Source organism: Ahaetulla prasina, chromosome 15 (assembly GCF_028640845.1).
Source record: "Ahaetulla prasina isolate Xishuangbanna chromosome 15, ASM2864084v1, whole genome shotgun sequence".
In the NCBI taxonomy this organism is placed as follows: Eukaryota; Metazoa; Chordata; class Lepidosauria; order Squamata; family Colubridae; genus Ahaetulla; species Ahaetulla prasina.
The window spans coordinates 2,217,703-2,242,836 of record NC_080553.1 but is presented as its reverse complement, the minus strand read 5'-3'; the positions used below and the strand labels follow the sequence as shown (position 1 = coordinate 2,242,836).

General features: G+C 46.6%; 1 protein-coding gene across 1 annotated transcript; it reads left to right on the top strand.

The window, feature by feature from the left end:
* The first annotated feature begins 1,110 nt into the window (after positions 1-1,110).
* On the top strand, positions 1,111-24,850 carry MLEC (malectin). Its single transcript, XM_058158406.1, has 5 exons — positions 1,111-1,597; positions 11,182-11,360; positions 11,876-12,052; positions 17,005-17,062; positions 19,250-24,850. The coding sequence occupies exons 1-5, from the start codon at positions 1,378-1,380 to the stop codon at positions 19,477-19,479; spliced, it is 864 nt and encodes a 287-aa protein (XP_058014389.1). The 5' UTR covers positions 1,111-1,377; the 3' UTR covers positions 19,480-24,850.
* Positions 24,851-25,134: the final 284 nt, after the last annotated feature.

Here is a 25,134-nt window from a genome sequence, read left to right as displayed (position 1 = left end):
TCCCCCACCTCCCTCGGACCTAATTTAACACCGAGAACGCATACTGGACTTGGCTCTCTCCCCCGACGGGTTTCCCTCCCTACCCTTTACCCCTCCCCCCCCCCAACCCAAACTCGTCAGTTTCCACCTTCCCCGTAAAATTCCCCTTAAAAAATCGGTTAAAACAGTTTACTAAAAATCCCCTAAGTCTCCTATTCTTGGCATTCCCGATGAGCCCGAAAAGATGGTCTTTAAATGACCCCTTCAAGCACCAGGGCTGGATTCCCACAAGGCCCCCCGGGCTGCTGGTGCTGAGTTTGCAGCCGCTGAAATCCAGACGCAGAGAAAGCAGGGAGTCAAGCAGGAGCTAAGAAAACGCACTCTGCACATGCGCAAGGGCTAGCAGCAATAGTGATTCTGTTTATCACACTCCTTTTTCTAGGCAAAGTGCAGACACACAATGAACAATAACCTATTACCACACTTCCCCACATCTTAAAAGTTGCCAAGTTGGAAAAAAAATATTGCTTGGCACATCAATTATACCTATTTTAAGGCTTTTTAAGACTTCATGGCAATGCTTGCGAATAAACCAGGTGGGCTGAACCGCTACCTCGTCACGGGAAGCAATAAGATGCTTCCCTTACATGCCACGTTAACGCGAATTCAGTCAGGAGCGCCGTTCCCACGAGGGAACCGCTACTCGAGGACAGGCGTGCGTTGCCATGGCACCCGCAGGCCTCTGAACACTCGGGCATCAACTTCCGGTTTCCTGCCAGCACGACTCCACAATCCACCGCGCTCAGGAGCCGCGCTGTAGCTTTCTAATTGGACATCCTACTTTGGCCTCTACCACTAGATCGAGGGATAATCCGGGGGGGGGTGTAAATGTAGGGAAACGTTTGCCAGGGAAAACACAGACATCGCAGTTCCTCCGTTTCCTCTCTCTCTGTGATAATAAGCCGCGGAGAGCAGAGGCTGCCCAAGGAGAAGCGAATAGTCGCACCCCTCTCAGGTCTCCGTGGAACGGTCCACGGCCACGCTCTGCCCCCAGAAAGGCGGGAAGCGTCTCCAATAGGCGAAAGAGTCCCCCAATCGGCTTCGTCCACTTGCGCTCTCAACGTACCTTGCTGCCATCCCCTCGCCGCGCACCTATGGGCCGGCGGCCGTGCCGATATGCAAATAGCGGGATTCCGGCAGCCAACGAGGCGGCGCGACCCCGCGAAGCCGCGCGGCGATTGGCCGGCGTCAGGGTAGCCGGCACGGCCAGCACGGTGGGATGCCCCCTTGCGGCTGAGGCGGCGGGAGGCATGTGCGAGAGGGGCAGCGGCGGCAACGGCAACGGCGGCGGGGCGGAGCCGTTGCCGAGCTGAGGCGGCATCGCGGAAGGAGCCGGAGATGGTGGCCGCGGCCGGGGGGCCGCAGCTCCGCGTCGCCTCGCTCTTGGCCGCGGCGCTGCTGGCGCTGCTGGCGCTGCAGCAGCCGCCGCCTGGCAGCGTGGCCGGGGCCAGCCTGGCCGAGAACGTGGTCTGGGCCGTCAACGCGGGCGGGGAGGCCCATGTGGACGTCCACGGGATCCACTTCCGGAAGGACCCCCTCGAGGGGCGGGTGGGACGAGGTGAGCGCGCCTCCCCGCCGGGGCCCCCCCGGGGCGGCCTCCTCGCGCGGGGCTTCTGCACCTGGGGTGGGGTGGGGGCTTGTGGGGTGTATCTGGGGACAGGGGCTTGGGTATCTGGGGACGGGGGCTGTGGGGTGTATCTGGGGACGGGGACTGTGGGGTGTATCTGGGGACGGTGGGGGCTTGGGTGTATCTGGGGACAGGGGCTTGTGGGGTGTATCTGGGGACAGGGGCTTGGGTGTATCTGGGGACGGGGGCTTGTGGGGTGTATCTGGGGACAGGGGCTTGGGTGTATCTGGGGACAGGGGCTTGTGGGGTGTATCTGGGGACGGGGACTGTGGGGTGTATCTGGGGACGGGTGGGGGCTTGGGTGTATCTGGGGACGGGGGCTTGTGGGGTGTATCTGGGGACGGGGGCTTGGGTGTATCTGGGGACGGGGGCTTGTGGGGTGTATCTGGGGACGGGGACTGTGGGGTGTATCTGGGGACGGGTGGGGGCTTGGGTGTATCTGGGGACGGGGGCTTGTGGGGTGTATCTGGGGACGGGGGCTTGGGTGTATCTGGGGGCAGGGGGCTTGGGTGTATCTGGGGGCAGGGGGCTTGTGGGGTGTATCTGGGGGACGGGGGGCTGTGGGGTGTATCTGGGGGACGGGGGGGGCTGTGGGGTGTATCTGGGGGACGGGGGGGGGCTTGGCGTAGGGCTGGGTGACATTGGCCCCCGCACGGCTGCGATGGAGCTGCCATGTGTCGAGGCAGCCTATCTGGGCCTCCTGCGATGCCCGAGACTGCAGAGGAGGGAAGGATGTGGCCCCTGGGCGTCCCCCAGGAACAGGAAGAGGGTCTCGCTCTGAGTTTGACAGCGCTGCTTGTCAATGGGGCCGGGGGAGGTCTGTGTGTCGGCCGGGGCTCACCAGGGAGCAGCTGCCCTGGAACCTTCCACCAAGCTGGGCGAAAGGGGCGATGCAGTGGTTGCCTTCCACGTTGTGGCCCGGTGGCGGCTGCCACGGAAAGTGGACTTGAAAGCCTGCCTTTCCCCTTTGGCTGCTCCAGCGGGGGCGGCCGCCTCGCTCTTAAGGCCCGGTTCCCCGGTGGGCATGCTTGCAGAGAAACACTGGGCAGAGGCAGTGCAGGATTTAGCCCCTCACCCCAGCTGTAGATGGAGCTCTGGATGCTGTACAGATACTGGTGTGAAGGACGGTGGAAAGAGCTCTGGTCACCCACGTGTGTAGACTTTTGAGTCCGAGGCACTGTGTAGATGTCGTTGGCCAAGAGTAATGCAGATCTCATTATCTGGCTTTGGGGTTTCCAGGTGTGTTGGACCACAACTCCTATGCACAGGGGAGCCCCCCCCCCCTTTTATGGATTCTGCCCTTCATAGCCCTGCTTCTGCTCTGGGGAAATCATGGCCTGATCTCTGCCTTGGTGTGAATTCCAATGCACCCTCTGCCTGCAAGCAGAAATCTAAGCAGCCAAGGGAAGATGAGGGATAGACCAGCCTTTCTGGGCTTCCCCTTCTCCTCACTGCCATGGCCTCTTCTCTTTCTTCAGAACTGCCCTCCCTGATCTACTTCTCTTTTTTTCACCATTTCCCAACATCTTGGTTTCTACAGTTCACCTTATCATCTCCTCTCCCTCTCCCTATTGGCTTATTGTGGCTGGATTTGGGGGCTTCAGTGACAAACCAGAGTTTCTGAATTCTTTTGACAAGTCATACAAGGCTTTCCTTGTATGAATGGTAAACTGCAAATGTGAGGAACTTGAGCATATGGCCTGTTCTCCTTTTGATTCGCCTCAGATGGTGGGGGGGGACATACATGTAGCTCTGTTGGAGATTGATAGATGTGGTGTCTGCTCAAAGAAATAACCACACCAATTCCAGGTGTCTCTAGGGAGCTGTTTGTGGTTTGAGTAAACCAGAAGCTGCTTCTCTTCTATCTCCTTGTCTTATAAAATGCCGCAATAATTTTTGCTTCCTGTCTTTCTACATTTCTTGGGGTTTTTTTCCTTTTGCGCTGTGCTGTTTTTCAGTGTCCCAGAACTGGGCTGGTGGAAAGTGGAAAATGTTAAGCCATTGCGAAGTTGCTTGACAGTTTCATCACTTTGTGCTCCAGTAGTTCCAATAATTTTCTGCCTAAGTTTAGCTCAACTCTCTCAGCTTCTTCCCCATTTTCATTTCCAGGCTTGTTAATCTTTAAGCAGCTTGACGGAATTCTAGAGGGTTATATTGGAAAGACACAGCACTTTGACACAACGCTGCAGTTCCTGCTTGTACACATCCAGTAGTACTTTCACTGCTAGGGGAAGAAGGTTTGATGAGTAAAGCCTTAGTAGATTGTGTGGTTTTGCAAAACAGATCATAATCTTCAGTAATGTCTGTCATCTTCCGGGGCAGTTTACAGATATGGAATATGATTTTGCTGCATAAACTGAAGATTCTTTCAGTGGCATGAGCTGTCAGAAGTTCCAGCTCTGTAGTCTGTAAAAATGACACTTTATTAATTATCTGCCAAGAGGAGACAAATGCTTAACAGATTTGCGGTTGACAGACATAACTGGGATAGTGGACATCCTAAAAGATAAAAGCAAAATTTAAAACTATCATGGTACCTTAGAGAAATAGTCTGAAAATAAACGAACAGTTGCCACGATGAGAGATTGAAGGAATTTGGAGAATTAATTTTCAGACGGGAAGACTAAAGGTGGAGCCCTCTTCAAATACCTGTAATCATGTCTTATTGGTTGGTTGGTTGGTTTGTTTCCTGCCTTTAATATTTTTACAAATAACTCAAGGTGGCAAATAAATCCAATATTCCTTCCTCCCCTATTTTCCCCATAGCGACAACTACAACTGTAAGGTGGGTTAGGCTGAGAGAGGAGGAGTAGCCCAGTGTCACCCAGCCAGCTTTCATGGCTGAGGCGGGACTTAAAAGTCACGGGTCTCCTGCTTGGTAACCTGAAGTCTTCACCATTAGACCAAACTGACTTGACTAGGCCAAACTGGAGGATGGTCACAATCTTGTCTTATCAGGGTCTGGGACATGGAATAATGGATTTAAACTACAGGAAGAATGTGGAAGAATTATTTTAGAAAAAAATTCTCATAAGTAACAGTTCAACAGGAAAATTAACTCCGAGAAAGATGGTGGGCTTCCTTTCTCTGAAGACAAGAGTTAGTCTTTTGGGATGTATTAATTTGGATTCCTGTCCTGGATAGGAAATTGAATTCAATGGTCCTAGGCTCCTTTAACATTTTGATTCTCTGATCTTGCCCCCGTGATCATGCTGCAGACATTTCCTGCCCATGTAACTCAGCTATCATCAGACTTAATTACACTAAGCAACTTCCAGATTTTTCATTCAAAATCAATATGTGAGATATATTAAAACAAACGTCCATTTCATGCATTTTCTGTGTTGCCATCATATTTCCAAATTGCCCTTCGGTGTCAAAACAAAGATTCTTTCGATATTCAGCTCTTACACAAGTATTTAGATTGTCTTCTCTATGTTAGCTGTAATCTAAGATATCAACCCATTTACCAGGTTGGGAAATGTTGGCTTGCAAAATCTGGACTTTACCACAAGTCTATAAAAAGTATTTCAGGCTTAAGCGTGCTGCAATATTCTGCTATCTTGTGGCTGCATGCAGTTGGACTGTGCAAGTTTGCAATCTATGTCTTTTCTCAATCAAACCCTTAAGGAGTTTGGCTTTTGCAAAGAGAGGGTATAGGTAGGAGAAAATCTGGTTGTATACTGGACAGTCCATGGATATGACCAAGTAGCCTCTTCCCAGGTGAATACAGCTTTTCTCCAACTGACCGCTGCAAGCTCTGTGCAGGCCCTTGGTCTGCTTCCCACTCTCTGCCTCACTTTAGCATTAAAGTTTGGAAGTCCAGTGAGTTTTCTGGGATTCTAGCTGTGAGAAAAGATAATTTTTGGTTGCTTTGTTTCCTGCGTTTCTATTCTACTTTTCTCTGGTTTGTGATCTGTAGTAGTAAAGGAGAGAAAGTAAAATTGGGGAAAAAATGGCAGCTCTTCAGCATCATTGTGTAATGACTGCAAAGTATCCTGGCTAGACCCTGCCCTGCCTAGGAGGAGCGGAAGGGGCTGCGCTCAAGCCAAGGGTGGATCCCTTTTCCTCAGATGCCACCAGGTGGGAGGGAAGGCTGCTTGTGGCAGTGCCGCCTCTGTCCCAATGAAGAGATGGCTTTGGGGCCGTTCAGGTCCATTTCTCTCTCAGATACTCCTGAGCTGGAGACGGTCAGTGTTAACTGTGGGGCTTGCCAAAGTTTTTCTGCTGAGCTTCTCTGGAGAGGAAGGCCAGGCAAAGCTCCAACCTGAGGCTCGAGCTCTGCACATACGCCAAGTAGGGACTTGGGGTGGCCATATCTGCATTGGATTCCAAATTAAAAGCCAGAAATAATGACTTGGTGCTGAGGTGGGATTGGTTTTTCCCATGTATATTACATTATTTTACAGTAAAATGTATTTAAACTATAAATTAAAATAGTCTTCTCAACCTATTTCAGAGAACTATTTAGTTGGGAGAGGAAGAGGGCTTTGCAATTGTATCCTGACCAGCTGATGTGTTATGATCTAAAGAGATTATATGTGTTATAATCTAAATCTAAAATAATATATAATAATGGGGTGGGTTGGGTTTTTATACTGTTCGCTTTTAATGTCACTCTGTGGGAGTTGGTGGCATATAAATCTATTTTACGTGTGTGTGTGTGTGTGTGTGTGTGTGTGATGGCTGTATCTCTCCTATCCAAGCTTTCTGAGCTGACAGCTGGACATTAGCAACAGAGAGAAAGATTGGGAGACAGAGGGTGGAATGGAAGCCCAGCTGAGAAGCTCCAGCCAGCCAAGTTGAACTATCAATAAGCAGAGCTGGGAACCGAGAACCTGTTCCCTGAACAATATACAAGCACCTGATTGGACATTTGCAGATACCTGGGGGATGGCGGTCGGGTGAGGGTGGGAGAGGAACATTTACTTTGTATTGTTTGCACAGGAAAATCTCAGATTCAGCTTCGCTACTTCTATAACCACATAAGCTTCAGTAAAGTATACTCTTGGCAAGAACAACTAGCCAGCACTCTGTCTTTGCTAGATGACTTGAGGGGGACAGTTGACTCTGTGCGTGTGTGTGTATTTCACAGTCATTAATATGTCCTATATTCATTTTTCCTGGAATAAATTATCTTGTGTTCTGAACACAAGGTTGTGTTTTCTATGTTAATTCTTTGCATCTTGAATCCTTTCTTTTCTAACTTCCTCCCCAGAATGGATCTCTAGTTTAAATCTGCTACCACATTTGAGACAGATTCAGTAGCGCCTCGGTTAGAAACATGGAAAGGAAGCCCCCATTTCATGAGGCAGCTTCTTCCTCTGTTACCTCTCCCACCATCCTGTCTAACCCGAATCTCTTTGCTTGTCGTTCCTGGCTGCCGGTTCTGGTCTTAGCCCTCTGAAGAGCGCTACCCTAACTCTCCGCAGCCTCTGTGCTGCCCACTATATCTGCCCCCTTCCTTCGTCCAGTCTTTGCCAGATCTGGTTTCCAGAGCTTTCCCCGCATCGGTCGCCGTCCTCTGAGCGTACTGCAGTTTGTCAACGTCCTGCTTGGATGGTGGGGCCAGAATTGGACACAGAATTCCAAGAGGGGCCTGAGCAAGTCAGAGGAGGGGAAGGGGACAGTTTCCTCCCATGCCCTGCACCCTGTACACTGGTGAACGAGTCATCTCTTCCTTCCCTTGTTCTAAAAGTAAGTAGGTCATACCTGAGGAACTCTACAATTCAAATCCAAACATTCAACAAAAGTTGTTTAATCTTTATGGTGTTACGAATTGTTTTAATGTGTTGGCTGTAAGCTACTGGATGAAGATGTCATCTTCAACCAAGCAGGTAGCTTTCATTAACTTGGTAATGGTTTACATCAGCTTCTTCCTCCATTAGATTTCATCCTTGTTTGGAGGTCTTTCTGCATTGTGGGTAGAGAATCGCACGTTAGAAGATTCCCTGCTTTCAGATATTCCCAGAGCCATTTCTTTGCAAAAGTTTGTAGGCGGATTTTTCTGAGTCTTGGCAAGTATGCTGAGAATCTGCAATTCCTCTCATTGCAAAAGCCAGGCAGACTCAGGACCCTCAGGTTCATAGGAGGAGCCCAGCGTTGAATCTGCCAAATGAGTAGAATAACCATTTCTCCTAGTGGGAACATTAAGCTTGCAACACACTTTGTTTTAATCTGTAGCGTGCTGCTGTATTGAGAATTTTTGGCTCAAGGAAGGTCTGGGTGGTGTCTTAAGCTTAACTCCTACTTATCTATTCTCCAAATCCAGTTTTGCAATTCTTGATTAAAGAATGTTGCATGCTCTACTGTGGGTGAGTGAACCTTCAATGATGAGTGCTAAAGCTGTCAATAATTGATGCTTAAATATAAATATAAACCTGCTCTTGCTTTTGGATGAACATACCCATGTCTCATAAAAACTGCATTGTTTTTGAAGAGACATTCTCCTATATGTGTGTGAGAAGGAAGAGTGGCTTTGTAGATAAAAGAGAGATTAGCTTTGTGATTAATTAGAAATGCTCTGTTATCAACTGATATTATAATCACATGAACGTACTGTAGCCATATTTAAAGTAAAGATGCTCATCAGCCATTTGCACTTCCATTGCAGTCTGGGATTGTGTTGCTTGTGTTTGGTAGATGAAGCTAGAACCAGGGCAGGAGTGCACTGACTTCAGTCCTGAGTAACTTCCCCTCTTAGTGCCTGGGAGTGAAGCTTTCTTTCCCTGAATCTGAATGACTTCCAAGCTGGATAGCACATCCTAAGTGAGTGTATCCAGGTTCTACAGGTAAATTGAAACAGGTTTCCCCACACATAGTGCCTGTCAGACCTGCCCCGACTTGGTCCTTTAGTTAAGAAAGACCCTTGACTCCATTTATAGTGAAAGATATACTTTTACTAAAAGCCAAGTGAATTACAATATAACAAAGCCAGAATTGAAGTTTGCGGGCTAAAATTTCCCAGTTAACTTTCCCCATCCAGTTCCTCGCCTCCCCTGGCCCCTATTATCCAACTATATTTAAAATTCAGGCAGTCTCTTCAGTGATGGGCTGGTTGGTAAGCTATTGCATTCCATTTCCAGGCTTGGACCTTGAGACCTTGGTGTCTCTGGAAGGTACGATGAGTGGGGCTTCCTCCCCACTCCCATAGTTCATGGCAGGCTCATAGCTAGCGAATACGAAGCTCTGACAGTGCCTCTCCAAATGAGACCCCCATGATCTAGCCATGCAGCTAGTCCTCAGCTTATAACTACAATTGGGACCAGCATTTCCATTGCTAAGCAGCAAAGTTGTAAGGTTGTTAAGTGAATCGTGGCTGATTTTCCAAACTTTCTCTTTTTGCCCTGTTTATGCAAATCACTGCACTTATTAAGCGAATCCAGCTTCCCTCCTGGCTTTGCTATCTGGAAAAGTCACAAACGACGGTCCCATGGCCCTGGGATGTTGCAACCACTGTAAATACATGCTGGTCGCTTAGTGCCTGAATTTTGCGACCATAGGGAGGCTGCAACGGTGGTCACTGCAAGGACCAGTTGTTAAGTCATTTTTTTCAGTGTCATTCTAACTTCAAATAGTTGCAAGTCAAGGACTACAATATATAGTTTCAGACAACTGCGTGGTCAGTGCAGCACAACAAAAATCTAGCTCCCTTTTGACCGCTGCAATATTTTGAGAAGAGTATAAACGCAATCAGCATACGTCGTCCAAAGGTGGAAAGGCTGTTTTAGCGGAGTTCTTTTTCACTTGTGGTCTTCAAGATAATCCACATTTGCTTCTGAAAGAAGGAGGATAAAGTTTTGTGCCCCCTCTTAGTGCAGATTCTTTCAGCCTTTGCTTTGCTGTCTGTAAGAGCCGGAGGAGTTCTGGGGTTTCCCATGCATGCCTTCTCTTTGGCTGCTTTGCGAAAGTTTTTAGTTTCAGGGCTTCTGGCTGGTTTGTGGCTTGTGGTTCTCAGGTTTTCTTTTCAGCTAGTTCATTTATTTGGGGGGGGGGGAACAGGGGAAACCTCTTGTTGTGTTTCTATTGTCTAAAATGGACTTTGTTTGTTTGTTTTTTATTTTTCTTTTATGCACACTGAGAGCATATGCACCAAAACAAATTCCTTGTGTGTCCAATCAAAATTGGCCAATAAAAATTCTATTCTATTCTATTCTAAACCAGAAATAATGCTGGGTTTCAGCAAAAAACCTAAACTGTAGTGATGTGACCACAGGATACCCCAAGGAGCTGTAAATGCAGGGGGTGAGCGCCCAGAAATAGCATCACGTGACTGCAGGGAGGGTGCCAGAACTTCACATCTGGGTTGTAAGTAGCTCTAGGGATGCCCATCATAACTCTGAACAGTTACTAAGAGACTGGTCTTAACTCAAGGACTGCCTGTACCACCAATTCAAGATCTTAGTTTTGTAACCTGAAAGATGTAACAGCTTGCATTGCAGAGAGAAGCAAGCACAGCTGTGTCAGTTTCTCTCCAGAAATGAGCTCCCAATATTGAGCAGACCTGAAAGCTTTTTATTTCTTAGTTACCGTCCCAAGATCCACCAAGTGGATTCTGGGGGGGAAAGTGGTAGCTCACCAACGTGGACCGAGCGTCCCTGAGAGGGATGCAGCTAAAGACCTGCTCCGCACGGGATTTCGTTTTCAGTACTGTTCCAGAGTTTGAAGCTTCATCCCCACCAATTGCTTCCTGGTTTTGTCGAAGAGCTCCTGATTTAGCAGCTTAATTTAGGAGGGAAGAAAATGCTGCTCTGTTTCTGTTAAGCTACTGAAAGTAGGAAGCCCTTGTTGATCTGCCACATGTCACCGGGAAACAGGCCAGTAGATCTTGAGCCAATGTCACTGGCAGAACTCTTGGAATACCTTGTGACCCGCTTGGTTTGAGCCTGCAGATGTCTTTCAAGTTAGCTCTGTGTGTGTGTGTGTGTGTGTCAGTCATTTGATCAGGGAATTTTTTCTTTAAGTTTGCAGGTGTGTCCAACCTCCAAGCCGTATGAAGCCCTGAGCTGCGGCTCCACAAGATTGTATCAAAGATTAAAAAAAGGAAGTTTGTTATTTATATAAGTTAACTATGCTGCATAGTTTATCCTGTATGTGGTCCAATACACTTAATGCGGCCCAGGCAAGCCAAAAGTTTGGACAGTCCGTGCCTTAAGGTCTGGGAGAAGGAAGGAGAAGCTAAACACTTAAATGTTTGGTGCCACCTTCCCATGGGCTAAGGTAAACTTGCCTTATGCTTATAAAATTTACTGTATTTTTCGGACTATAAGATGCACATTAGCTTTAGAGGAGGAAAACAAGAAAAAAAATCGGCCCATTCACTGTGAATTGCTGTGAGTGGGCAGTGCCAATCCCCACCACCTAGAACAGCTGATCGGCACCGTACCAACTCCCCCTCCCCCCTGCCACAATATTTGCTCTATAAGACACACAGACAATTCCACCCACTTTTGGGGACCCGGGGGAAGTGCGTCCTATAGTCTGAAAAATACAGTATGTATTAATTGGAATTGCAGCTTCCGATTATGGCATGAAATTGCCCATCTTGCGCTCCAACCCCGAGGATCAAATTCTCTACCAGACGGAACGCTACAACGAGGAAACATTTGGCTACGAGGTCCCTATCAAGGAAGAGGGCGACTATGTCCTGGTGCTGAAGTTCGCTGAAGTCTATTTTGCACAGTCACAGCAGAAGGTAAGAAAGAAAAAGCCTTTTTTGTGAATGCACAAAAGTGCCATTTGAACGGCATCGGTGAAAGGTTGGTGGAGCTGGAGGGGGCATCCCAAGCGGTGTAGATTGGGCTGTCATCCTGGACGGTTTCCCCTGGGTTGTGGAGTGTTCCACTTTTGGGCTGTGGAGGGGGAACGACCTTAAACTTCAGTTCTGACTATATAACTAAAGGTACTTGTCTCATTTATGTTACCCGTGAGTGGGTATACCCTTTTATCCAATTAGCAGCTGTGGATGTTGGCACCATCTCAAATTGGTGTTAATAAAATAATATTTCCATTGGTGCAACATTTATTGAAAGCAACTCACAGTGGCCTGAGTTATGCAAGATTCCTCATCCAGGAGTGTAGACCCAAGGGTGGATGGCCGTTCCATTCTTCACAGAGAGAATTTAGAGTGGCTTGAAAACTCACCTGGGCCGGGCTGGGTCTGTGTTCCCAACGTGCTCATAGCAGTTCTGTCTTCTTTTCAACTTGCAGGTTTTTGATGTGCGTCTGAACGGCCACATAGTGGTGAAGGACTTGGACATCTTTGACAGAGTGGGACACAGCACTGCCCATGATGAGATTGTTCCCATCAGCATCAAGAAGGGGAAGCTGAGTGTGCAGGGAGAGGTTTCTACCTTCACAGGAAAGCTTAACATTGAGTTTGTCAAGGTAAAAAAACAAACAAAACACCTGCAAGAAGGCAAATTGGCTAAGCCCTTTTCCCCTTCCAAAGATCAGCCGTGTCACTATCCTGTGCAGGCAGAGGAGCCCAGGGAACCACGTGTCTCTTTCATTCAGGAGCAAGTCTTATCTCAAGAGGAAGGGGCCAGTAGAGCAGGAAAGAGAGGACAGACAGTCCTCAACTTACAACAGTTTGCTTAGGGTCCATTTCAAATCACAAGGGCACTGAAAAAAGTGACATTTTTAGTACTTATGATCCCATGGTCACATGAATTACATTCGGATTCTTGACAATTGACTCGTCTTTATGACGGTTGCAGTGTCCTGGGGTCACGTGATCCCTTTTTGCAACCTTCTGACAAGCAAAGTCAATGGGAAAGCCAAATTCACCTAACATCCATGTTACTAATTTAACAGCTGCAGTGCTTCACTCAGAAAAGTTGTAAAAAAGGGCAAAATTCACTTAACAAATTTCTCACTTAGCAACATAAATGTTGGGTTCAGTGGTGGTCGTAAGTCGAGGACTACCTGGACTCCTTCAGCCAAGAGCTGCTATTGTTCCTTTTGGGAGGGGCAGAACTCTGCTTCTGCAGTGCAGGGGCTGCTTTCATAGCAGAGCCTTGCAGAGACTTGGCATCAACAAGCACCTTTGTAGACATGGCTGCCTTAATGAGACACGCTCGTCTTGCTCCTCAGCTTTGTCAGGGCTGGGATTTTTCAGACCATTCATAACTCAGTTTTAAAAAATAATTCAAAACTCCTTTTGTAGACTGAATGTGCTATCAGCAAATTCAGATTCAAAGTTTGAAGCGTCTTCCCTCTCCTGAGTGGATAATCAAATAATATAAGATACGAGGTCCTAATATAATCATCTGCTTGTGGAAATCAAGCACTTGGTACCTGTCCCTTGTGCTTCCAAAGCATTTTGGGCCATCCATCCGACTTAACATTAATTAGCAAAGAAAGACTCCTGGCTCATTGTTTTTTCCAAGAATATACTGGTACTTTACTAAGAACAAAGTGGTGACAGATTAGAGCAGAGCAGAATCTATTGGCTTGCCACGGAAAAAGATGCAATTACCGTATTTTTCAGAGTATAAGACACACCTTAGTTTTTGGGGAGGAAAATCCACCCGCTGATTGGCGGGTTGATCCGGCCTCCTGGAATACCTCCAATCAGCTGTTCTCAGAGGTGAATTTTAACAATAGGTTCTTTGGTTGTGAGCTCTGTGCCTTGCTTTTTTTTCAGCCTCTGAAAACTTCTGAAACAGAGCTTCAGGAAAAAAAACCTCTGAAACTTTGTTTCAGAGGCTTTTTTCTGAAGCTCTGTTTGCAGGTTTTTCTGAAGCTTCATTTCTGAGGATTTTTTCAGCCTCTGAAACCTCCATTTGAGAGGCTGGGCAGGGCTACATTCAGAGTATAAGACGCACCCAGATTTTCAATCTCTTTTTTGGGGGAAAAAGGTGTGTCTTATATTCTGAAAAATATGGTAAGTTCCCCTTTTCCCCTGGCCACCTCCCTGTTATCAGTCAATGTCCAAGTAGAAATTCTCGGGTTGTTTAAGAAAGGAACCCTTCAGCTGGCGCCTTCTCCACCTCTGCATTCTTTTGGTTGACCTTGTACTGGATCGGTGTGACTTACTGTCAGGGCCACCGGTTTCATCCCCACCCCCCATGTCCTTATCAACCCACATTCCGTGTCTCCCCTCCCTTCCCCGGTTGCAAATGACAGCCTGGCAACATAATGGAAAGGTAGAAGCAAAATGGCAGCCATGACATGTGTCTCCGCATATTTTGGCTTGGCGCCTCGCTAGCATCCTACCATCAAAGGCTAGGAGGGAGGTGGGCCATGGGGAGAACAAATGGGCAATAAGCAGGTATGGCTATGTGATGGGAATTAGGGAGGGGAGGAATGACATCTTGAGAAAGAACAGAGTAGCTCAGAAAGTGGAGTTTGGGCCAGCAGTCAAAGCCATGCACCCTGAGAAACAATGTGGATTACCCAGAAATCTCAGCGTATTCAAAACATCTGCGTAGGTGAAACTTCATTGGCTGAATACAGAATAGTCATGGGGACGGGGGGGGCGGGGAGGCTGGGATGAGGGGAAACATTTTGTATCATTTTAGCAGAGGTGAAATGCTCCCGGTTCAGACCGGACCCTTCCCCACCCACCCCCCGCTCATGCTCACCCAATCGCCCGGTCACCTGCTTGCCCGCTTGCTAGCTTGCTGGTTCTTTTTAAAAAATGCTTTTAAAAAGGGCCTCTTGTGGCTCAACAGACTAATGCAGTCTATTATTAACACAGCTGCCTGCAATTACTGCAGGTTCTAGTCCCACCAGGCCCAAGGTTGACTCAGCCTTCCATCCTTTATAAGGTAGATAAAATGAGGACCCAGATTGTTGGGGGTAATAAGTTGACTTTGTATATAAATATACAAATAGGATGAAGACTATTGCTAACATAGTGTAAGCCGCCCTGAGTCTTCGGAAAAGGGCGGGGTATAAATGTGAATAATAATAATAATTAAAAAAGGCTCTGACGATCACAGCTGATCACACACACACACACCCGGCACTGTTCTACTTACCCTGTGCCTCCTTTTGGCTTGCACTGTGCACGCGCACCTCGCATTTGGTGCGTGCTACACACATGCAGCGTACATGCGCAGCCAGCGAACCGGTAGTAAGCCGGTTAAGATTTCACCACTGCATTTTAGCACTGGAAATTTAATTCTAGCCTGACTTTACTGCAGCCAATATCACTTCTACCAAAGGGAGTCGAGGGTCTTCCTTTCCTAAGGGATCTACCTGGGGCAGGTCTGACAGACTTACACGTTCCAAGGCTTGCCTTGGAGCTGCAGAGCCAAGGGCAGCATATTTTCGGCAGTGACATAGGATGAGAATTTGCACCCTCTGTCCTGTACCATGGATCTTCATCTGTTGGCCCAAAAAGCACCCACCTCTCTTAATAGAAGTAACAGAGGTGGGTGCTTTTTGGGCCAACAGATTGCAAGGCTGCATTAAGATTAACTTTGTCCCTATGATCTCTTGAATGTGTGCATGAAGGTGGATGAGCACACGCAAACATGGATGTCATGGTATATTGTAAGTTTTCTTAATAATCATCCAGTTGAAAATCAGAATGCAGCTCTTTTAAAAAACAGTGGGGTTTGCAATAATGGGACAGCTAATTGTGCATCCAGTCTGAATTTCCCTCAGTGGAGTTTGAATTATTTGTGGGCTTGGCCTGAGGGAAGTTTGGGAGGTTAGTTTAAGTACAAGTAGTCCTCGACTTATGACCCCAACAGTTTCTGTTGCTAAGCAATGGAAAGTGTGTTTTGTCCCATTTTACAGCCTTGTTGCCAGAATTGTTAAGTGAACCATACGGTCATTAAGCAAATCTGGCTTCCCCCGTTGACTTTGCTGGATGAGATGGTTAGAAATGATGATCGCTTGACTCTGGGGCAGCGCAGCTGTCATGAATACCTGCCAGTTGCCAAGAGCCTGAATTTTGACCTCAGGGACGCTGCAGTCGTCATAAGTGTGAGAATGGAATGGAATGAATGAGATAGAACAGAGCAGAACTCTTTAGAATAGAATTTTTATTGGACAAGTGTGATTGGACACACAAGGAATTTGTCTTGGTGCATATGCTCTCAGTGTACATAAAAGAAAAGATACGTTCATCAAGGTACAACATTTACAACACAATTGATGATCAATATATCAATATAAATCATAAGGATTGCCAGCAACAAGTTATAGTCATACAGTCATAAGTGGAAAGAGATTGGTGATGGGAACTATGAAACGATTAATAGTAGTGCAGATTCAGTAAATAGTCTGACAGTGTTGAGGGAATTATTTGTTTAGCAGAGTGATGGCCTTCGGGAAAAAACTGTTCTTGTGTCTAGTTGTTCTGGTGTGCAGTGCTCTATAGCGTTGTTTTGAGGGTAGGAGTTGAAACAGTTTATGTCCAGGATGCGAGGGATCTGCAAATATTTTCACGGCCCTCTTCTTGATTCGTGCAGTATACAGGTCCTCAATGGAAGGCAAGTTGGTAGCAATTATTTTTTCTGCAGTTCTAATTATCCTCTGAAGTCTGTGTTTTTCTTGTTGGGTTGCAGAACCGAACCAGACAGTTATAGAGGTGCAAATGACAGACTCAATAATTCCTCTGTAGAATTGGATCAGCAGCTCCTTGGGCAGTTTGAGCTTACTGAGTTGGCGCAGAAAGAACATTCTTTGTTGTCCTTTTTTAATGATGTTTTTGATGTTAGCTGTCCATTTGAGATCTTGCGATATGATAGAACCTAGAAATTTGAAGGTTTCTACTGTTGATACTGTGTTGTCAAGTATTGTGAGAGGTGGAAGTATGGAAGGGTTTCTCCTAAAGTCTACCACCATTTCTACGGTTTTGAGTGTGTTCAGTTCCAGATTGTTTTGGTTGCACCACAAGGCTAGTCGTTCGACCTCTCGTCTATATGCGGATTCGTCATTGTCTCGAATGAGACCAATCACTGTTGTGTCATCTGCGAACTTCAGTAGCTTAACTTATTGGCCAGCTGTGATCGGACACACAAGGAACTTGTCTCTGGTGCAGAAGTCCTTCGTGTACATACTGGTCATAAGTCAGCGCCATTGTAACTTTAAATGGTCACTGAATGAATGGTTGTAAAACGAGGTCTACATGTACTTTAAAAAGTCCAACAGATAGCTGGCTGGGAATCCCAATTCACTTTCTTCCAGTCGTCTCCTAAACGGGGCAACCCTGTGGGCTGGTAACAACCCCTGAGAGCCTGGGCTATGAACTCTCCTACAGAGCTTCCATAAGACGACACCTTGGGCAGCCCCAGACCGGAACCATTCTTAAAAATCAGCTCTTCCAAAGAAACAAATGGTAACGAAGGAATTCATCAACTCTCCTTTGCTTCCCACAGGGGTACTATGATAATCCAAAAATCTGTGCACTGTATGTCCTCGCAGGAACAGTGGATGGTGAGTAACTTCTTTGACTTCTCGTTTCTTCTTTGAACCCCCAGGCAAATGGTGGGCGATCCTGTCTCTGTCCAAAGGGCAGCTCGAGGTCACACACCAATATAATAATTTAAGGAACTTAAGGTGATGTTAAATTCATTTGCTAAAAGATAGAATCTGTAACTGTAGAAAGAGCTTCCGTTCTATCTAGCCTGGGGCGCAGCAGAGAAATAAAGTTGTGTAAATGGAAATCCTGATTTTAAGAGAGAGATTTGGTCATTGATACTTATTTTTGAAGTCTCTGTTCTAAAAAGGAAAAAATGAAGTAATGTGTCTATACTGTGATATTAATGGTACACTTAAGGATTGAATGAATTATTGTTATATTGTTCCCAATAGTAATTATACATTTTTTTGTCAGAGCTGCCTCTGTCCATTTCCAGCAAGCAGAAGGCTAGCTGTTGTTTTTTCTCTTAATTAGTTATTTTTTTCCCCATATACAGGTAATCTCCAAGTTACGACAGTTCACTTAGTTACCATTCTAAGTTGTGACATAGCTCCTCCCAAGTACTTACAACACAGTCCCAAAGTTATGAATGTTGCAGCACCACGGCGGTTGTTCATCCTTATGAATCCACAAAGGCATTGCAATGTTCGCCTGTGGAGACTCACCCTGTGAAGACTTCCTCTGTGCTGCGAGTTCTTTGCCTGCTTCGCTGGATCAGGCCTTCGGTGCATTTGCAGAGAGCAGAGGCCTAAAGTACCGTGAAATCATACGAGATCAGTAGCACGAGATCTCGTTCTCCTTTAGGCCTCTATTCTCTGCAAATTGAGGCCTGGATGAGATCTGTGGCAAAAGGCTTTGCAAATGGAGGGAAGGCTTCGGTCCTTCAGGCCTTCCCTACGTTTGCCATGCAATTCCTCTGGCTTGCCTTGTTTGTAACAAATGAAGAACTTTTTCTCCAGACTCAAAACCTTGGTGGCTCCATAGCCAGAAATACCATCTGGCTTGTTCCCATTGATACTGGCACTGCCCAAAATGGTGTGGAAGGTGTAAACAGTCAGGGGGCTTGTAATTCTAATTGTGCTGTTTTGGCTTAGGAGTCTGTGGGTTAGTCTGTAGTGGAGATAAGTGAGGAGTTCTTGCCTCAAAGCCAGTATCAAATCAGCTGTGCTTAAAGTGTCCGGTGTTGTTGTCTCTGTCCAAAGGACAGCTCGAGGCAACATCTCCTGAATGCTGGCAACCCGGTAGAAACTCCGTTTAGGCTGAGTGACAATATAATTCTGGTAACAGAATAGCTGGAGTTATCCTTCAATATGTTCAGGGTCTCCAATAGATAGCAATTAGTCCTGCACTGCTAAAAGTGCTAATGATTCTAGCTTTTAAGAGTTTAAACATTAACTTTTTCTTTGTAACTGCTACGTGTTGCTTCCGGCCAGTGGAAAGGTTTTCTTGTTAGTACGCTGTTCAGTAAACCAGACTCAGCCGGTGCATGTTAGCTTAGAAGGGTTTTCCCACAGGAGACAGGAAAATGCCTCAAGCCTTCTGGCTGAAGAGGTGGACATAACCTGTATTCTCAGGTCCATTTGAGCAGAAAGGAACTCCTCTTGCCTCACCTGCAACGGTTTTCTTTTTACTAAGTTCTTCCAGCTGCAGTCAAGTCCCACTGCAAGAGACAACAAGTCTGTAGGCAAACTGAATATGTTGCCATGCGACGCCAGAGCACCCCTGGAGCGGGGAAGTTGGAGGTTGGGGTGTCATTCCCATTTGGCTGACCTCTGGGTGGTAGAAGAGGTCACGTGGACAGGGGTCTGGCTGCAGGTGCTCTGGCTGTCTGAGCAGGGTCATCCTACTTGTCTGTTGAGGACATCCAGAGGAAATGGAAGGGAATAGGGGCACAAGCCTCAGGTTTCTCTGTTCCCTAGGCTGGTGCCCCAACCTTCCCTTCCAGGGGAAAAAAATGGGGGAGGGAGTTTGTAATGGTCCGAAAATGCTAACCTGTTGAATTTTATGGAGAGGCTGACATGTTCATCCCTCGGTGGGATTGTACCTTGGCCTTGAGAAGGTTTTGTATGTGGATTAGGCATCTTGCCTGCAGCTGTGAATCGTAACGGTTTAGGGTGTAGAAAAATGCTGCTTGCCTCCCTGCAGTTTCTCTGCTTTGCACCATGGTGTCGACTCTGGCATTGTTTTTCTTCTTTATACAGATGTTCCAAAGCTTCAGCCTCACCCAGGCCTGGAGAAGAAAGAGGAGGAGGAAGATGAAGAGGAGTACGAAGAAGGGTCCAGCCCTAAAAAGCAGACCAATAAGAACCGGGTCCAGTCAGGCCCCCGCACACCAAACCCCTATGCCTCGGACAACAGCAGCCTCATGTTCCCGATCTTAGTGGCCTTTGGCGTCTTCATTCCAACCCTCTTCTGCCTTTGCAGGTTGTGAAAAAGACAGCAAGCACAGTGGTCTGCAAGCCGGGGAGGAGGAGTTGGGCCGAATGTGGACTCAGTCCTGGCTTCTCCATATTTAAGGAAAATAATGGCTTTTTAAGGAGCAGCAGGTACAATAAAGGGAGAGTTTGCATCCCCCTCAGCAGAACTTTGGGTCTTGGCCAGCTGTGGGCCAGCAGCGGGCACCTTTCCTGTCCAGAAGGTCTTGAAGCAGAACCTGGATCTTTGGGGCAGGCAGCGTATCCTGCGACGAGCAAGATGGAGTCCAAAGGGGCGGGAGGAAAGGCACACGATCCAAAGGTTGGCTGAAAAGAAAAGCGGCCACTGAGCAGCCTTGCTGGAAGGATCCACGGGTGTGGAGGTGGGGGTTGGGTAGACATCCGCTAGAACATTTGTAGCTCAACACATGGTACTTCTTTTCTCCTCTGAATGAGGAGGTTCACTTTGAAGGATTGATGTCTGGTCAACATGCTTTTGGTAATGGGACAGATTGAGCAGGTAATCTAGGTCACCTGCTCTGCCAGGCGTTCTGAGCAGATTTTATTTTCAGGCAAGTGCTTTCCCTGGTCATGACAATTCTGGCAAGCCTTGAGTTGTCCTTAGAGAATTCCCTCTCACCACCACCACCTCCACTCCCCCCCACCCACCCTCCCGCACCCCTCTGTGTAACTTTAATATAGTTTCTCTCGCCGTCCTCCCAAATGCTGTGATTCCACTCTTGACTCCTCTTCCCATTCCGTGTTACGTGGCAAAAACCTGACCAGTAGAAGCTGGCACTCCAGCGGGCATGTAGGAAGCTTCCCTGATGGCCTTCCGTTTTTCTTGTGCCTGGAGACTTTCCACAATCCAAGGTGGCGTCTCCTTTTTTCTGCTTCAGAGGTCCAGAGCTAGGAAATCTCAAAAAGGTTTGTGTCTTTGAGCTTCTTCAGTCATTACATTTTTTTCAGGCTCGGCTTCAAGGCAACTTTTGAAAGAGATGCATGCCCTCTGGAGGGCTCCCACTGGCCATTCCTTTCCCGGGTCTTTTTGTGGGCATCGTCTGAAATGACCTTAAAAGGTGCTTCCTGCCATGGAGCGCAGATTGTATTGTGAGCAAAGGCAGCGTTGGCTGAGTATCTATAACCTACAGAAAAATTCCCTCCTTGGGCTGCTGGGATTGCAGTTGTTATCTTCCCTAAATATTTACTGGGATCTTGTCTCTTCTGATGTGGCTTTCTGATTTTCCATTGCTGTAGTTATGTAAGTGGAATCTGGGCAAAACAAAGGCAGTGGGTGAAGACATTTTCCTCCATGGCCTTTTCACACAGAGAGTAAGATGACTGTACTTGTCAATCAGTCAGTTGATATTCGGCTCATGGTGCTTGAGCCCCGCAGCGGCCACTTTTGTTCCTATAATCTCTTCCATTTTCCCAGTTTGTGGGCTTAATTTTAAGGCACTTGTCCCATTTTTTTTAGCTACAATCTCAACAGGGAAATGAACTGTTTTGCATTTTCTTTTCATACTGCTAGTAAACATATTAAACTCAGTCAGCTGCTCTCTTTCTCCAGCTGGCTCAGAAAAATCGTCTTCCTGCCTGGATTTGGCTTCCTTTTAGATATTTCACCTCAGAGTAAATTCTTGTCTTTTTATTTATTTATATATATTTCTACTAGTAGTATGCCCATCCCGCCCCAATTTATTTAGGAATGAATCCCATTTGACTTAAAATGCTGGCAGGGATTTGCAGGAGCCCCATCGGAAAGCTGCCCCTCCCCTCTCCTCTTTTTTGATCAGGGCTCTAGATTTTGTTTGATGGAAGCCCATATTTGGTAGTAGGTGTCCATTTTTATGGCTGCCGTTGGTGAAGTGACTTATGGGTTATGCCCCGTGAGACAGTTGATACCTGCTAGCAAAAGATAGCAAAGGCTAACAAGGGACAGCTAGGGAAATTTCACACCTTCATTGTCTCGCACACATTACCCCGAAGTAATTTCACCAAGTTCTGTATTCTTTGAATTTCAACTTGGAAGAATTCAAATTGGAAGCTATGGATATTACAGGTCTGGACAGATGAATCTGTTTTTCAAAGCAGGTGGATGTTATGTGAGTTCAGGTATGTAGCCATGAGGGCAAGGAGCCAACTGATCATTTTTTGAATCATTAATCCTTAAACAAAAGCCCTTGTAGCTGTTCATTTAGGGGCTGACTTATATTTTGCAAGTGAACAGAACATACAGGCTGCCCTGCCTTGCCTCGCTCGTACCCCAATTTCCCACTTGATTGTAAAACTGCACATTTCCTCCACAAACAAATGGAAGATGGAGGAAGATCAAGTGAGCGATTGCAACCTCATTTCTGTTCCCTTTTTTCCTTCAGGGCCAGAGGAGGCTAACAGTTACTGATTGTCTTCCTGAGCAATTGTACTTGCAGTCGTCTCCAGTTCAGAGAACTCAAAATTCCTAAAGGAAAAGGTGGTTTGTTTCTGATATGGATGGGTAGACTTAACACAACTGAAATTCTGCATTTCTGGATCTTGGGGCATAGAGAAAAGGCAATTCCCTTTTATCATAAGAAGGCTTGGTTCCAGTCATTCACTAGTTAAGAGCGGCTTCATCCCTATTTTTTATACAAAGAGAACATGGCCCTAATTTCCCCTTAGGTTTTGAATACGTCGAGTGTGGCAAAACATTCTAGTATTTTCTTTCTTAAAGGAAACTGCAGCAAAGTCAGCATTTGAATCTGCATTTGTTGCTTCTGCCTTTTAAACTTTTTCAGGTATGAGTTGGCAGGCTTCTTTGCATGTCAAGAGGTCTTTTTTTTTTTTAAAGGAACTTTGTTTTGTAGAAACTTTGCACGAGAAAGGCCCTTGGAGCCTCATGCTCTGTACACTTGCAGAAAGTGGAGAAGGTCACCCTCCACACTTCACTTCCTGTTCTGAGGTGCCCTTGAAACCATGGGCATGTGCGAGGGCTCGGCCTTTCATTCCTCTATATACTCTGAAAATAAAAAACAACAGGTGATCTGTCAAGATGCTTGCAGAGTTGCCCTCCACAAAGCACATCAGAACAGAAGCTGTTCTCTTCTTCCACAGATTTTGTTTTTACAACTCTCTGGTTGTGTTTGTGCGAGGGTGGGGGCGGGCGTCTGCCCATTTTAGGATCTATAAAAGTTTTAAGACTGCTGTGGGTCTGCACAGTTTGATTCAGAGAGTGGGGGGGGTGTCAACTGGCTTACGTTGCCTTGGCATCTTGATTTAGAGACCGTGGTCCTTGAGGCTCTTCTACCTAAGCTGGAGATCTTGTGCTTGCAGGCTGTAGGGTACAAGTGAATGGCAGTCTATGCCTGCCAGATGCCAAAAGGTGATGAAGGTTCCTACCGTTACCGCTGTTGTGAGAAGGGTCCGCGTTCTGGGTTCATTTATGCTGATGCATGCTTTAGTTATGTGCTTGGAGCACCGGTCCTTGTGTAGTAGCATTATTGGGCACAGTGGAATCCGGCTGCCCCTTTGTGGAATTGTTTTATTTGTTGACCTACATTTTGCTTGCACAAATATAATGCCCTCTCCCTTAGCCAGCAGGGGGAATAAATGCCTACTTTATAGTTCCTGAGGTTCCGTCAGACCTGTATACCACGGAGAAATGTTCCTATTTTACTGCAGCGATTTAGACATTCAGAAGAGGAAACCTATGAATCGGGTACCATCGTTTCAACACCATGAACAGCAAGAAAGGGCCATTTGAGCAGCCTTGGGAAAGATGTGCAGTTGCCTTTGGCTGGAGGGCCAGGTGGGGGCTCATCAGGGAATCCCAAAGGTAAAACTCTGCTTTGCTATGGTTATTGGATAATACCAATGGGCATTCCATTGGATGTAGGCCAAGACTTGCTAAAAGCATCTCCGACTCATATAAGTTGGAAAGATCGGGTTTTGGAATTTGCCAAAAGCAAAGCCTAAGTAAAGGGATATTGTTGGGCCTCCCTGGCCGTAAAGCCAAAGGTAAATTTGGGGTGGGTTGCTGTGCAGAACTGTGTTTATCCTGAAGACCTGAAGGTCTCTAGAACAGACTGTAGATTGCTTTTGAAAAACCCCGAAGACAAACAGCGTAGAAACCTCTGCTGGAGAATTTTGGATGGGCCTCGAAATGTCGTCTTCCTTCAGGAGCTTAGCTGGTGGCGCACAATGCCTGCTAGCCCCTAATGCTGCTTCCTTCAAAGCAGAAGACCCGAGAAAGGTAGGGAATAGGGAGGCATTGGCAGCCAACCTCCTTCCGTTGCCTTTGGGCTGCCCCTCCATGCCCCCCCAGGCCCCCAAAGCTGTGCTTGAGGGGGATCTGAGAGTGGTGCTTAGCTTCCAAATCATTATTTGACCAGGACTCTGTTTGTGTCCCTGGCTTCGTTTCTTGAACCAAGAGATCACTCCCTGGTTAAACCTGTGGGAAATTATTTGGGGTGCCTTTGGGGAGTGCCTTGAGAGATTTTTGAATTCCCCCAGGGAAAGGGCCTGACTTTTCTCTCTCTCTCTCTCTCTAAACTTCACTTCCTAAGCCAATTGGAGTCAGGTCACCTTGTCACGATCAAAGTTTAAGTGGAGATAATCCTTGTTATTACTAACAAGGCAGATGCAGGTCTTGAGGGCTGCAGTCTCGGCTATCAGAAGATTGAGGCCCCACCTTTTATTGTACTGTTGTGTATGTTTCTCTTTTCTATTTGTGTCCCTGCTTGCTAAAGAGGCATTGACGTGGCCCCTTAGGACAGCTAAAACGGTTTCCAACCATGGCAACTTCAAGCCTGAAGGACTTCAACTCCCAGAATTCCCCAGCCAACTTTACTTTGCTGGCTGGGGAATTCTGGGAGTTGAAGTCTGCCTGGCTTAAAGTTGCCATGATTGGAGACCCCTGGCCTAGAATGTTTGCTGCCAGGTTTCAAGCTTGGGTGGAATCTGTCCTGACGCTGGTTTGCAATTCATAACTTTAAAAGTCCGTACATAATTCTGAAGCGGGGTGGTGTGTGCAACTGTCCTTTACTTTTGTGTCTCTTAATATTTTGCATTGGTTCTTTTTATTATTGGGATGTGTGTAGGTGTGCATTTAATATGGAGCTTGGGCAAAGGGTAAAAAGCACATACGACTTTTGTCTGACTACATTGGCTTTGCAAAAGATTTCTTTTCCCGGGGAAGTGAAATAGGTATGGATGAGTTCTGCATTAATTATTCCCTCCATCCCATTTTGGTACATTTAGCTGTTTTGTTTTTTAAATACATTTTGTTGGTTTCTCTTTTTTTTCTCTCAGGATGTCTGGTTGAGGGAAATATTCTGAAATCTACTGCCTGGCAGTTTTAACCAGCAGTGTGTTAAAAAAAAATAAAAATTATATTGTCACTTAAACAAACCGGCCTTTTTATTTTTTAAGTGGAAAGATGAGGGTCTCAGCTCGAAACATGGTGCCTAACTCAAAATCCTGGAACCACAACAAAGAACCCTTCCCAAGCTGGCAGTTATATTGTTGCCTCCATTAGCATTAAGCTGGCTTGTTCTTCAGCCTTCCGTCCTTCCGAGGTGGGTAAAATGAGGAGCCAAGATGGTTGGGGGCCAAGAGGCTGACTCCGTAAAAGCGCTTAGAGAGGGCTGGAAAGCTACGCTGGTGCTATTGCTAAGTGCAAAAAACAGGCTTGA

What these genes read in the sequence shown, in the direction of transcription:
- MLEC (XM_058158406.1), top strand. Translation starts at nt 1,378, where the DNA reads ATGGTGGCCGCGGCCGGGGGGCCGCAGCTCCGCGTCGCCTCGCTCTTG. An exon ending in CGAGGGGCGGGTGGGACGAG is followed by an intron (nt 1,598 to 11,181) that starts GTGAGCGCGCCT and finishes TTGGAATTGCAG; the next exon opens with CTTCCGATTATGGCATGAAA. An exon ending in TTAACATTGAGTTTGTCAAG is followed by an intron (nt 12,053 to 17,004) that starts GTAAAAAAACAA and finishes TGCTTCCCACAG; the next exon opens with GGGTACTATGATAATCCAAA.